General features: G+C 35.0%; 1 protein-coding gene across 5 annotated transcripts in view; it reads right to left on the reverse strand.

The window, feature by feature from the left end:
• The window catches only part of lypd6 (LY6/PLAUR domain containing 6), a 49,185-nt gene that overhangs the window by 12,907 nt on the left and 19,931 nt on the right, over positions 1-16,347 (reverse strand). For 4 of the 5 annotated variants that reach the window (XR_015498815.1, XR_015498814.1, XR_015498816.1 and 1 more), the window contains 1 exon segment: positions 4,485-4,647. Coding sequence is in view for 2 of the 5 variants with exons in the window: in NM_001004670.1 (NP_001004670.1) it covers positions 4,485-4,602 (118 nt within the window). In the remaining 3 variants the exon portion in view is untranslated. 5 annotated transcript variants of the gene reach the window in all.

Here is a 16,347-nt window from a genome sequence, read left to right on the forward strand (position 1 = left end):
GATATTATCAAGAGAATACTGATACAGCATTATTGCAAAAACAAATGCAACAATTAAAAATATGAAGCAAGTTACCTAATGTTTTTTTTTTTATTATTTATACAGTGTTTACAAATGAGATGAAATGGCAGAGATTCTTACATTTTTAATTAAATGACACTAAGAGAATGGGTTTACAAATGATCTAATTAATACAAACACCTGCCAAAAACACTGACACCATCAAATCTAGTGTTCTTCAACCAGTATAGTTAATTCTTACACAATAAAAGTCCTTGGAAAACAGTTTGCTTTTTCTGCAGATCCTCGATAAGATTAAAGAAAGCACATGAAACAGAATTCTGTGTTTACATTATTAAGAGAAAAACCTTTTGTTGACCTCACGCAGCAAATTTTTCAAGAATCCGATCAAGTGACCATTTTAAACAAGCCATTCATTCATCCATCCATCCAGACAGTCTCGATGTGTTATTACTCCTGAGCTCTCGAAATAGCTCTGTATATACAATAGAGCTTTAAAGTTCATTTGTAGTCTACAGTCTCTACTGCTAAATCCCCCAAATTCCTGTGACTCTTATGAAAACAAAATAATTAATACAGACACAACTTACATGCTTAAAGAGGTGAGAGAAACATTTTTCTGTAGTGGCATATTTTTTGACCTTTGGATGTCAATACTATCATAACATTATTTTATAGTCATGCATTGTCTGTTTAATTTCTATAAAGTCAAAGAAGGAGAAAACTAAATATTTAACAAACCCAATGTTAACATGCAGCTTTTTAAAACTAGCCACTTTTTGATTGTCACCATGTTTTGTTGTACATGCAAACACACTCGTTGTAAAGTAGCACTAACCACACTTAAGTAGGTGGAGTGTGTTTTGTTTTCTGAATGATCTCCTGGGGTTGTAAATCCACACTTGCCATCTGGAGAGCAGGAACCAAAATGAACTCCATAATGATAATAAATCCTCTGCATCAATACGCAACAGCTGGATATCAGCAGGTCAGGGAAATGGTGCCGGTACACAAACTACTTTAAGATCTCACAAGAGCAGGTTTGTTTTAACCTCACACACACACATACTCAATCCCCACTTGGCCTCTGAGCAGATACGGATGTCTCCAGCTGTACAGAGGAGAGCGACACACAGCTAAAGGGATTTTGGGAGGTCCTACTCACTGCGATGAAAGAGTTTGGGATTTTACAGATTAATTCTCACAACAGATCTGCAACCAGCCTCTAGTCTTTTTAATTATGACCAAAATTTACTTGAACATTAGCTCATGTTGTTACAATAATGCTCCAAGACCTTCTTTCATCTTCTAAACACAAATTAAAATATTCTAGATGAAATCTGAGAGATTCTCCATCCTCCATAGACAGCAGCAGCCATGAGACTGTCAAAGTCCAGAAAGGAACCAAAACATTCTCAAAACGCTCCCCAAAAACTGTTAAAATGATGTTTATGTCATTAATTACAAGCGATTCAATGCTTGAATGTTTCACTGCTTATCTGAAGTGGGAGAGAAGACAAAGGTGAACAAAAACATATTTACAAGTTGTTGTTTTTTTCCACACAAAAGAATTCTTGGAGCTTTGTACAATTACAGTTGAACACAGAAGTCCTGTTTTGACAATGATTTTGGTCCAGAGTTTTTGGACTCTGAACATTTCACAAAAAAAGCTTTCAGATTTCATCCAAAATATCTTAATTTGTGTTGTGAAGATGAATAAATGTCTCAGAGGATTAGCACAACATGACTGAGAAATTAATAACAAATTACATTTCTGGTGGAGAACTAATTCTTTAAACTTGAAAATATATATACATATAAAAGAGTGATAGCCTGCATGATCTTGGCTCTTCAAGTGACAGTAGTGACTGACTTGGAATTTTTGAATCAGCACCACAAACACCACAGTGTGTTCTACTAAAGAAAAAATAAAGATTAAATCATGATTAAATTAAATTATTTAACAGTCTATTCCCTCTTAGCTTGCCATAAGTGAGGGTGTGAAAATAGACAGTCTCATTTCTTTCACTTAAAACTTCCTAAAATATTTATTTGTATAAAATTTACAATACTCAACATAACGGAGTACAGCCCACTTTGAAAATGAATATTTGTATCCATTTCTCAGTGATATAGGCAATGTATTTTGGTGCCTTTAAACAAAATAGATTTATTAAACAGATATAATTATTAAAATAATATTTTTGTCACCGAACATATTTAGACATTGAAAGATAATACAATTAAACTCAAGCCCAAAAAATTACAACCTACAAAGTTTCAACTAAATTTCTCAACTTTTTGTGACTTTAATTTTCCTCTTCTTTTAATTTAATATTTTTCTATAACATATAAATTTGCCTGTACTAGTTTTTGGACCGTTATTGTAAGTTATTTTGCTAGATAAGCTCCATATTTGGCTTCAGTACTGACTAATGCAATGTATATGCACAAATATAATATTGTATAGCTTCCTATTAAAAATATGATTTTAAAAAAGATGGTTTACTTGCATATGCTGAGCTCTGAATGTTTTTGTGTAAAAGTTGTATTCACATTCCACTGCCATACGCTCTGAACAATTGATTTCACATCAGTGGCCTCAATGTGCAGTCCACGAGTGTTGAATAAAGGTCTTCATACTACCTCATACAATCACTGCTACACAACCCCTGAACAACACCATATCCATATCCAATCTAGAACACCACATTATTACAGAAATAAATCTGCACCGAACACCCTGAAGATCCAGCAGCTTTACAAAGCCTTTAAGAAGAGTGATTTCTTTTTTTTTTTTAATTTGACATAAAGTAATTTATATAACTACTAACTCATTCATTCATTCATTCATTTTCTATTTGGCTTAGTCTCTTTATTAATCTGTAATTTGATGACAGCAAAATGAATTGCCAACTTATTTAGCATATGTTTTATGCAGCGGATGCCCTTCAAGCTGCAACACATAACTGGAAAACACCAATACACTCTCATTCACATACATACACTATGGACAGTTAGCTCAACCAATTCACCTATAGTGCATGTCTTTGGACTTGCGGGGGAAACCAGAGCACCTGGAGGAAACCCACACCAACACGGGGAGAACATGCAAACTCCACACAGGAATGCCAACTGACCCAGCTGAGGTTCGAACCAGCAACCTTCTTGCTGTGAGGAAATAGTGCTACTCCCTGCACCACCAAACTACTTTAACTTCAACATGTAAATCTGGAGAAAATTTTCAAGTGGTCTTTTCATTTTAACCATAGCTGTATTATACATTCTTAGAATTTTGTTTTACACAATTAAACATAACAAAATAGGTTGGGATCAACAAAAGTAATCGATTAACAAACTGAGAGTTCACTTACTGGTCTGTTTTTAAAGCCTTATAAGTAGGCCCACATGAAAATCTTGGTGTGCAAAAATCTAGGATTTGCGCAGATTTTTAGCCCATCAATGAGTCTATGTATTTACTTGTGTAAATGATTTTAAATGTATATTTATTGAGTTTTTAAATTAATTTCAGTAAAATTATTGACTAATATGACAATATTCATATGATTTATTTACAATACAGTTTGTAAAGTAATTTTTGTCTTTTAATAGATATATTATAAAAGAGACTTGCTTTGTTTACCCAGTGTTTCGAATTGAATTTGCATTGTAAACATTAAACAAATGTAAAACCAAGCAGCAACCTCCCGCTCTCCCTCATGAATCAAATACGGAAGTAACTGAAACTGCAATTTAACGAAATTCTACTAGTCCTGGCTGCATAATTGAGCACATTTCTATTAAGCCCACTGTTAAAATGGCTAACTTTACAGCAGAAAAAAAGGTGTTTTCAGGTCACTAAAAGATGTCACGCTTCTTTTGCATTCTTCAGAAACCTATGGGTGACATCACAGATATTATGTCCACAACTTTTACAGTCTATGGGTAAAATGGAATTATTTTTTATTTCATATATTATGTTTTTAGTTACGATACTTGCAAAATCGCTGCAGATATTTTACAAAATTCTGTGCAGAAATAGCAAAAAATGTCTGCAGATTCTGTCTGGCCTTACTTATAAGTTCATTAATTCATTCATTCATTTTCTTTTTGGCTCAGTCCTTTTATTAATCAGGGGTCGCCACAACGAAATGAACCACCAACTTATCCAGCATATGTTTTACGCAGCGGATGCCCTTCCAGCTGCAACCCATCACTGGGAAATACTTATAAGTTATCTTTTAAAAATAATATTTATTTCCAAAACCCAACTTGTACTCTATAATAAATAAAGCGACATTACTGACTAATCAGCATCAAGCATCAGAATGGTCCTTCTAAAGGATCTTCAGTAGCCATAACTGAAAACTTATACAACACTTTTGTTCCTCCCTTAACAAAACCAAACAAACATGAATTACATTCATATCATCTTCAAGACTTTGGCAGAAAGAAAGACTTACTTGAAGGATGGAGGAAAATGATGTCTTTTTCGGTGAAGTCGCGTGATTGAACGGCTTTGATCCAGCCGGTAATGGCGGTCAGCATCAGACCCCAGGCCATGAGAGGCCAGGGCTCCATAATGGAGGAAAACTCACATGAGCAGATCCGGATCCAGCACGACTCCTGTCACACAAAACAAGCACTTATTAACACAATACGCTCACGCTAAACAACAGAACTCTTAAATCCCAAATAAACTAAGCCTAACCAGGGATCTGCTGAAGACAGAAAGGAAACACCACAGGATTACAGCCGCTCAAAAGCAGTGTTATCCCTCTCCAAAACACCGGACACAAAGACACATGCTTGTTATTCCAGCAAGTGCTTCATTATATCAATGACAATGTCAGAGTCTGCCAATGTCCTGACCCTCGACAACACTGACCCTCTTAGTCGCTTGCTTTGCTTTTTGGCAGCGGAACAAACACTCATCTGTTGTTTTCAATTATTGCATGCCTTGCTCACAATAAAGCATCTATGATAAACACTACTAAATAGGTAGTCATAAATATATCCATTCCATTAAATAGTATCATAGACTATAACTTTTGTGTGCGTCATGTAGCATATTTTTAAAAGATTGCATTATAATGGCCATTAGGGAAAAAAAGTACTTAGGCCAGTTTTATTTATAAGCAAACAATATTAAGATAACATAATAGTTTACCATGCACAATTTATTTTGAATTAAATAGAGTAACAATGGTTGTAAAATGAGACGGATGCGTGCTGCTTTTTGATACGATTCATGTTCAACAAAAAAATCCCTCTGGAAGACTGAAATAAGCCTGGAGAAAAGCACATGGCTTAAACACAGAGCTCTGAGGTTTACATTACTGAAACGAAAGCTGGGCCAGATTACACATTTTTCTGAAGTGCTTGACTAAACCGCTTTGTGTGCTTTCTTCAGCGAGTCAAATGGCGAGCCAGACAGAAATCAATCCATTCATTTTGGTGAATCAATTTCTCTAACTTTGTTTACGACTTCAAATGTAATTCCCCGTTACAAAAAGCTGACTCATAAACTCCAGAAGAGAGAGATATTCAGTTTAAGAAAGTACTCTAGAGACTACATTGAACCTGCGGTAAAACATCCAACTACAAAGTGCCTGTTTAAAGATTTGCTTCATTTGCAGCATATCAGATTAAAACGCCAACCTTAAGTCTTATGAGAATTACTAAAGGCAATAAGCAGTTCAAAAGTTGAGGCAAGTTTTGAGTAACAGTTGCAGAAATTCAATATTTCTGCCAGATTTTTTTAATTATTTTTTTTTTACATCAGTTTATCCATTGACCAATCAGAACAAGGATATTCCTAAATCACGTTTCTTCGGATATCTACAGGTAAGAAGCCTGATGAAAAGGTATTTTTAGCACACTTTCAGCTCCCGCAAGCAGATGGATTGAGGAGATCTTTGACTTAACTGTATATGAGGGTGGTCTGATATCAAAAGTGTACAGTCTGATTCAAAGAGCAGCCGCACCATCTTTAGATTTTTTTAAACCGTGGGAAGATGACTTAGGAAATATAATCCCAGAGACAATCTGGCAATCAACAAATAAGCAAATTCACTCAACATCTATCTGTGTCAAACACTGTCTATTACAATTTAAGATAATTCGTAGGCCTCATTTTTCTAAAAGGAAATTGTCAAGAATATGCACAGAAATTGATCTAGGTGCCACATAGATGAGGCCACCTTGGGCCAAATCCCCTTAACCAAACACATTTAGCATACAATTTATTCATTCATTTTCCTTTAGCTTAATCCCTTATTTATCAGGGGTCACCACAGCGGAATGAACTGCTAACTATTTCAGCATGTTTTGCTCAACAGATGCCCTTCCAGCCATAACCCATAACTGGGAAACACCCATACACTTTCACATTCACACACTCATACACTACGGCCAATTTTGTTTACCCAATTCACTTAAAGCGCATGTCCTTGGACTGTGGGGGAAACTGGAGCACCAGGAGGAAACTCACGCAAACACGGGAAGAACTCCACACACAGCGGGAAAATGATTTAGGAAATATAATTCCAGAAAGTCTGGCAATCAACAAATAAGCAAATTCACTCAACATCTATCTGCGTCAAACAATGTCTATTACAATTTAAGATAATTCATAGGCCTCATTTTTCTAAAAGGAAATCGTCAAGAATATTCCCAGAATTTGATCCAACATGTTCTACAGTAGGTGCCACAGAGATGAGGCCAACTAGGGCCATATGTTCTGAATGTGCTCATCCCTAGGACCATTTTGTTCTGCTGTGTTTGAAACTTTTTCTTATATATGTGAAAAGGAGATACAACCAGATCCAGTCATATAAATATATGGTGTGACACCTGAAAACCTTGCATTACCAGCAGGTCAATTAAATGCACTAGCTTTCTCTTCTTTGTCAGCCCAAAGGCTTATACTTCCACTAAACCACCAACACAGACTAATGGGAAGAAAATGTCATGACATATTTAAAGCTATAGAAAAACTCAAATATTGTACCCAAGGCTCAAATAATAGATTCTTCAAAGTTTGAAGGCCACCCCAGTTATATTTTGAGAACAAATTTATTTCAAATATTGGAATTGTAAGCTAACCCAACACTGGGAAACACCCATACATTCTAGCATTCACACACATACACTACAGCCAATTTAGCTTATTCAATTCAATACACCCGTACCACATATCTTGGACTGTCGGGGAAACCAGAGCAGCCAGAGGAAACCCAAACGAACATGGGGAGAACATGTAAACTCCACATAGAAATGTCAACTGACCCAGCCGGGACTCGAACCAGCGACCTTCTTGCTGTGAGGCAATCATGCTACCCACTGAGCCACCGTGTCGCACAAACAGAACAATTATTGTTATTATTATTATTACTAATATAATAATAACATTTAACTTTATCATGAGATAAAACTGAATGTTTTTACTACAGTAATACAATACATCATGCCAAATTACAACATTCAACCCTAAAATAATTACATTAACATAACATGTCAGTGAAATAATATTACTTTTGTGTAATAACAGTCACCCTAAAATGCATAGCAACATAATTGTATCTATTATTATTATGATTCTTATTAACACTTAATGTTATCATGAAATAGTTAACATTAAGTATTAAGTAACATTAAGTTAACATTAAGTATGTTCGCAAGTAAATAAATACTTATTATATTATTCAATTATTTCAACTTATTTTGGTAATTACAAATTTTCCTTACAATAAAGTGTAACCATAATTGTTCAATAACAGTTTATTCCAGTGTTTTCTCAGTTTAACACACATTTTTTTCTCTTAACCAATTCAAATTATACACAATTTAGTGTAATCAATATTTAGTTTTTTAACAAAATTTATAAGCGTTCAAATGGCAAAAATAATGGCAGTAAACTGCTGAAATGTTTGGAGAACGTTGAGCTCTTGACCTCTCAGACAGTGGACTGCACAGCGCAGCCATGATCCATAGCATCAGGTTTCCTCAAAGTGATCCTTTTCTCCACTCGAGGTCTGAGGCGGCATTGAAAAGCAGCACAGAAGCAGATATCAGCTTTCGTTTTTAGCTGCACATCAGGCCCACAAGCTGCTCACTGACTGGGAATGTCAACAAACAATTTAAGTATGTTTTGACACACCTTTGATTAATGTGGTGACCTCAATAATAAGTTAAGTGTGAAAGTAATGAATTGGATTTACCCCTGGGCTCTCAGCATTATATAAGTAAGAGTGAATCAGCAGAAATGTGTTTCATGTTGATGTTAAACACCTACAGGAAGAACAGGGCAGCATGATGAATCCTTTAAATCAAACAACAAGGTGTCATGATAAATAAAAAGTCATTCAGATAATGACACAAATTTGTGCAATCATAGTTTCAACAAAAGAATGTGGATTAAAGGGAGAGTTATAAAGAATTTAAGAAAATATTTCTGCACTTGTGTTCCAGAGGATAAAAGTTGAACTTATTTTTCCCCAATGACCATAATTAAACTGAGATGTGCTGTGTGTGTTTGCTGGTGTCTTTATTGGTCTATGCTGATTATGGATGGATCATTAAATGTGGCTTTAACTGCCAGAAAATTGTGATATTCTTTGTGAGAAATTCACTGAATCATTCATTTGAACGATTCATTCAAAATGGCTGTTTCATTTAGAAATTAAGCAAATGACAGTCATTACGAATCAAATACTGAATCATTAGTTCAACTCATTACTGAAAAACAGATTCATTTAGGAAAGAGATGCACCAATGCTCTGCTCTATTGTCTGTCACTATTTTGCAGCTATAAAAACAATCAACTACAACAACTAAAAATGAATATATAGTTTTTAAAATGTATTAATAAATTCAAGGATAGGGGTTAGAAACAACATTCACTTGAACTAAAATCAATATCACATGTGTGATTATTTATGCCCAATCTCTTTAATTCAGGAAAACAGCACTCTTACTTTTGTATTTTACCCTAACCCTAATTTACTTTAAATAATATGTTATAAATATCTCCTAACCCTAAAATAAATAATTTCTTATTAAAAGAACTCCTAATGTCTGCTTGCTACATCGTACTTACGTCTAGACAATTTTAAAGGGCATAAACAATAACAATGGTCCTAACATATTTTTAATTTCCATAGCTTCCAAGCATCCAAAGAGGTCCACATACTGACAAATAATGTTATGACAGTTGTTTTAATGTTAAGTCATGATTAAATTGCTTCTTGTTATAGTTATGGAATAGTTTGACAACAAGCAGTGAATGTCCATGGGCCAATAACATCGCCATACTGAAATGGCCTATAAAAACAAAACTCCTAACCCTAACCGAGTCCTATGGTCTAAAAATAAAGAAAAAAAAAACCCATCACCATAACTGCATCATATTTTATATAAAAAAAAAAACTCCCAACCCTTACCTAACAGTAACTTAACTTGTTATTGTAACTTATCTTGTTACAGTATTTAAATCTACAGCTACATTGTAACAAAAATATAGAAATGAAATAACAACCCAAAATTGTATTTAATGATGAACTGTTACACTGAAATGCCAAATAAACAAAAGCATATGCAAGGCTGTTTATTACATAAGTATCTTGCTGATGAACATCATTATTAACTGAGACCTGCAAGTGAAATGAGTCGCAAACTAATCTGAAGCACTGATAACATCAGCCCTGCATGAGAGCAGGATATGAAGACGGAATGAGTTAAGAGAAAGCCTTGACTAACAAAAAGACATCCTATTGATAAGAAAACATGGATTCAGTTTCAACACACATGCAGGTGTCCTCAGACCAGAGACTCTTCTTCAGCTTTATCTCTTATCGAGGAGTCTAATGTCTCAAACCATCAACCCAGCAGCTGCACAGGAGACACGTCTGACTGAATGAGGGATAAGAGATACTAAGAGATCTTATTCTTAAATACACAGTCATTTAACATTTTTTTTCTATTTAATTCAATTCATCTTTATTTCTATTGTGCTTTTACAATGTATTTGTGTCAAAGCAGCTTCACATACATTATAGTGACAGTGTCAGTTCAGTTTTTAGAGTTGAAGTTCAGTTTGGTTCAGTTCAGTGTGGTTTAATTTTCACTGCTGAGATTCCAAACACTGAAGAGCAAATCCCTCAATGCACAGCTCTACTAGTCCTGAACCATGCAAGACAGTGGCGACAGTGACAAGGAGAAAACCTTGAGAGAAACCAGGTTCAGTTGGGCACGGCCATTTCTTCTATGGTCAAACATCTTGTGCAGAGCTGCAGTCTAGGCGCCGGATGAGAGCAGCAACAACAGCAAGATTATTTTTATTTTAAAGCTTTATTAATCTCTTTGGGGGCGCAGCACAGTGCGTAGCGCTGTCGCCTCACAGCAAGAGGGTCGCTGGTTCGAGCCTTGGCTGGGTCAGATGGCATTTCTATATGGAGTTTGCATGTTCTCCCCGTGTTGGTGTGGGTTTCCTCCGGGTGCTCCAGTTTCCCCCACAAGTCCAAAGACATGCACTATAGGGGGAATTGGGTAAGCTAAATTGTCCGTAGTGTATGTGTGTGAATGTGAAAATGTATGGGTGTTTCCCAGTGATGTGTTACAGCTGGAAAGGCACCCGCTGAATAATCACCTTGGGGTAATTCTGACATGGTGGTGCTTGACATATAACAAGAATGATACACTTAACAGAATAAACACCAACACTTAACATCAAGTTCACAAACAAAAAACTAAAAAGAAAGAAAACAAAAACAAATAAAAAAAAAAAATAATTTATAAAAAATAATAATAATGAATAATAATTAATCCACCGATTAACTACACTTATTATGAAACGGAATATCTTCAGGCACAAAAGTAAATACATAACGATTTGTGGAACATCTTATTGTCCGTAGATGTCGCCCAAGGGTCATCCACTCAAAATATTTGTTGAATGGGTGTCAGCTATCTCATATTATTTTATGTGCCATCCTCAACCCCTGCTGTTTAAAATAGGATGCTAAAATTAAGATGAGTCTTTTTAATTTTTTTTATTTTTTTAAATATGTAATGCTCTAAATCTATGGAAGGGATTAAACGTATAATGATTAAATGATTTTTAAAAGCTGTCATTTTAAACTTTATGAATCAAAACGTCACTAAAAATGTCACTAGCATTAATATGAGATGGGGGAAATACATTGCACACTATGGCTGCCACAGTGAAAGAAGTCCCGCTTTCAGGCCTAGAATAGCCAATCATCAATCTTAATAGCTCGGCAGTTCTTTGGGGGAGGGGTCTCTGGACAATTCCTTTCATTTCGCGACTGCCATGTGTCTGGGCTGTATTTGACCGAAGAAATCATTTTGCATTTCAAATCTGTTTCAACATTGACACAGAAATGAATTACTTTTCAAAATATATTACGATAAAAACAGATATTTTACAGTTAAAATATTGCAGTGTTACTAAATTTCTAGGCTTCAAATTTTTGCAGTGCACATGAAGGACATTTTAATAATAATTACAATAATTACATTTTAAGTGTTGACATTATAATCACAATAATGACGACTCATGCCAGTGAAATATTTAATTGAATACTTCTCAGTTTCTAAACAAGGCGCATGATAATTACTCTGACATTCAAAGGCAAACTTCCAGACCTATCAGGAAGTGCCTGAGGTTGAACTTCAGTGCCCTGATCTCCTGTAAAGCTGTGCCAGGCCTCTGCCATGAGCAAAAGCTGTCATCAAAGCCTACACGTCTGCAGACTCGCTCTGGAAAATGGAAACTGCGGTTGTCGGTTTGTTTGAGTAGACTCTTCTGTTGTTTGGAGAGTGTTGAAGAGGATCACGCTGCATTAAACAGAACTGGTGAGCAAACACTCCAGCAAAACATGAACCTGCTTCAAGAGCAAAGCCACCTTTTGCACTTGCTTAATTGTATGTCTCCCTTTATGGCGGTTCCTGACTCTTTTAATGCACACGTTATTGAATCAAGTTACCACAGAGGTATGAGTATGTCTGTGTATGCCACCACTTGAACATTTAAAGGTGCTATAGGGTGTCATAGAGTCTAGGCTAAATAATAATTATAATCATAAAAAGTTTGTACACATGCAGGAATGAATATCGACCTCAGCATAAATAAATGAGGTTTTGAACTTTTTACTCCAAAAAGAAATAGGATAGGATAGGATAAGCTTTATTTGTCCCCGAGAGGAAATTTGTCTTGGGCTAAAAAGGTGCTACAACATTGGTCTTAACAAACAGTATAAATAAATAAAACAAAACAATTAAGAACAAACAGTTAAGAACATACATTGTGTTAAGAATAAGACCATATATAAGTATAAATATATAAAACACAGAACCCAGTCAAGAGCTAACGTACTACAGGAGCAGTGTTATTGGTAGAATTCAACAGTTTTATAGAGGTAGGAACAAACGAAAGCTTCAGTCTATTAGTTTTACACATTGGCATTCTCAGTCTTTTTGAGTCTTTTCTCAGTCTTTTTTCAGTCTTCATGTCTGAATGACATGAAGAGCTATACGATATGACACAATGCATTAACCTGCATTAAACACTTATAGGCAGCAGTTTTCAGTTGTGTTTGTTTGCCGTGTTACGTTTTTTTTTTTTTTTTTTTTTTTTGTAAAATCTGCCATGTATATTACATGGCAGATTTTACAAAAAAAAAAAAAAGTTAAACAAACAAAAAATACAGTTAAAGAGACTTCAAGCCTCTTTGGGGTGGCGCTGAATAAATGTATAATCTATAGTAGGCTTGAACGATGAATTGCAAGCAATTGCAGTGCACATTTGTCTATAAAGCCAGCTCTGTAATCAGCGGTGAATCTCCAGGCTGTGTGTTTAGTTGGAGCAGAGTTTACTAGTCAAAGCCAAATCATGGCAAATATCATCATGCAATAGTCAAATTGTGAGTAATCATTCTGCAATACTGACAGCTGTTCACAGCTTCCCTGTGAAATACAGCCCTTTAAAGTAAATTTTGCCATTGTTCAACCTGACAGCATGAACAAATACCACATATAATGATATTTTACTAAAAACTTATTTCAAAGCTTTTAAATGAATTCCTTCAGTGAAATTATGTAGCTTCTTACACAGAATAAACCACACAACATGTTTCATAATAAATTGTAAATGTACTGCATCAGTGCATACTTTAATATAAGGAAAATTATAATGTGGTTGTTCTGTGAAACTTGCGCATTTAAGAAATAAAGCACTCTGGCCTTGGGAGAAAATTTATTATTAATCATGTTGCTGTACTTTCCTCACAGGATGTGCAAGACAATCGCAGCTTTTGGTAAATCGTAAATGCAATTTTATGTTGAAATATCGGTCAGCCCTAATCTACTGTATATAGCTTGAAATTGCTTCCGGGTCCAAGCGATCTATCAATATGGGAGACTCTTCAAACGGTAATAATGAAAGTTTACAAAGCGATGTAATATTTTCAAAAATCACAATCGCAATATATACAGTTGAAGTCAAAATTATCAACCCTGATGAATTATTGCCAGGTTTTTTTTTTTTTTTGCCCCAATTTCTGTTTAATGGAGAGAAGATTTTTTCAACACATTTCTAAACATAATAGTTTTAATAACTCATTTCTAATAACTGATTTATTTTACCTTTGCCATGATGACAGTAAATAATATTTGACTAGATATTTTTCAAGACACTTCTATACAGCTTAAAGTGACATTTAAAGGCTTAACTAGGTTAATTAGGTTAACTAGGCAGATTATGGTAATAAGGCAAGCTATTGTATGAAGATGGTTTGTTCTGTAGACGACTGAAAAATATATAGCTTAAAGAGGCTAATAATTTTGACCTTAAAATGTTTTCTAAAAAATTAAAAACTGCTTTTATTCTAGCTGAAATGAAAAAAAAAAAAAGACTTTTTCCAGAAGGCAAAATATTATCAGACAACCTGTGAAAAACATCCTTGCTATGCTAAACATCAATTGGGAAGTGTTTAAAAAAGAAAAAAAAATCAAAGGGGGCTAATAATTTTGACTTCAACTGTACACCGTGGTGATTTTGGAAAAGATTTAAATATTTGGGCTGTGGACATATCGCGTTGAGTTAGTTTTAGAAATTAATAAAGCATCCAAGTTTATTTATTTTATATTTTCAACTGTATATCAATGCCTAATATCCGATGACCAGAAAGTGATTAATGTTTTATAAATTGATAGAATGTTGGTATTTGTGATGCAGCAAAACTGTTGTGTACACTATGATTTTATAGAAAATTCACTTTAATGTGTGATATGACTAAAAAGTGGTCATAAGCAAATATTTTCTCAGGACCCAAAAACATTATTCCGTAAGTCATAACTTATCAAGCGGATAAACTTTGATGAGATTAGTTACTTCATACCTGACTGCATTACCTGAGAGCTTTATAATGCTGAATTTGTTTTAAAAATAGTCCCCCATAAGGGGAAATTCCTCGTTGTTGTAAACTCATTATGAAACATTGTGGCTAATAAAAAGTGGCCTGTGGCGTTTATAATAAAATAAGTAATTAAAAATGCTTACAATTATGTTATTACAATATATTGGTTACAAAAGTTATTATGCTTACTGCAACTGCAACAGTTTGATCAAAATTAATCATAACTAAATAAAATAAAAAATACACAAAACTTTCAAAATGTTTGCTCTGTCCTGAGAAATATATAGCTACATATTTTTGCACTGTATTTATTTTAAATAAAATGTAATTAACCACAGAGAGGTAGTATTGTGCATAAGTGTGCATCATGCAAAATTTCAGACAGTTCAGAGTAGTACAAACTAGAACGTGGAAGGATTAATAAAAGGTTAAAGCTCAGAGAATTTTTTAGCATTGTAAAGTTAAGTGCTCATGGAAGTGGTGAATCGTGTCTTGTGAATATTGTGATGGATTTAGTGTTCCAGATGAATTGTTCAACAACCAAAGGACAGTGAAAAAAATGTACTGGAAAGTGATTTTATGCTCCTCTGTGATGATACTTATCATTCACTTATCAACCTCAGGCTTCTGAAGAGATCATTTGGATTGGACAGCTTAAACTGTACAGTTTAAAATGCTTAGATTTATATTGTTTGACTGAAAACAAAAGCTGCACACGCAGCTTTAGTCATTTGACTGCAAGTGTTATGCAGCTTTTAAAAACTCAAAAAGTGGAGTTTATAGCACCTGTGATGATCCCCCAAGCAAGAAGGACTCTGAAATTTAAACTTCCTCTCAGTACAGCATGATACACGCAGTCATGTCATGTCATTACTGCAGGTCATGGCTAAATCAGACCCAGCGGGTTGGAAGAGGCATTGGGGGAGGCTGGAGGCTCCAGCGGGTCAAGAGCCTGGAGCTGCGCCTGAGCCGCTGCCAGGTGAGTAAGACTAACTCAGGTCAGAAACATGATCTTCTGGGTTGTGAATCAGCCTGTGAATGGCAGTCGCTCCCATTAATGGAGGGAAAGAAATGCAAATCCTCTCTAGTGACTTCCAAAACTTGCTGGACCAGATTTAGCACAGGTTTGATAAATGAAAGAGGGAGAAGAGCGGCAGTGAAGGCACAAGCTGTGGCTGTGTGTTTTGCAGTCACCTACTAACAGGCGAATGACAGCATTTCATCTCAGAATACGACATTATACTTGAAACTGCACAATACAAAAGGTTTATTAAAAGAGGACAGTAGAAAAATGCCCTTCTATGCCATGACTAGACAACTGATAAAAAAAATTATATTTATAGATTAACTGCATATATAAATCCTTTAAAAAAAACACAGCAAAAATAGACAGAAAAAAATAGAAAATTGTTCATTTTCCTTCAACTTAGTCTTTATTTCAGAGGTCCCCACAGCAGAATGAACCGCCAACTACTCCAGCATACGTTTTACGCATTAGATTCTCATCCAGCTGCACCCCAGTACTTGGAAACACACATTGATTTACACACACACACACACACACTCAAACACTACGGGCAATTATTGTTTACCCAATTCACCTATAGGACATGTCTTTGGATTGTGGGGGAAAACGGATCACCCGGAGGAAACCCCCATGAAAATGGGGAGTATTTCCACACAGAATTTTTTTTTTTTGTTTTTGGTACAAAATTGATGTTACAAAATGAGAGTTTTCTGGACTCAGGAGCACCCGTGTCTGTTTGACGTTTCATACAGAAAGAAATTAGTTTATTATGAACTTAAGTTGAGGAGAAATGGCTAATTCCCTTTAGACCCAGGTGAGCAAATATGTACATTTTTTACCCCATTAAAGGCATCTTTCTCA

This window comes from Danio rerio, chromosome 9, assembly GCF_052040795.2.
Source record: "Danio rerio strain M-AB ecotype USA chromosome 9, GRCz13ab, whole genome shotgun sequence".
Classification (NCBI taxonomy): Eukaryota; Metazoa; Chordata; class Actinopteri; order Cypriniformes; family Danionidae; genus Danio; species Danio rerio.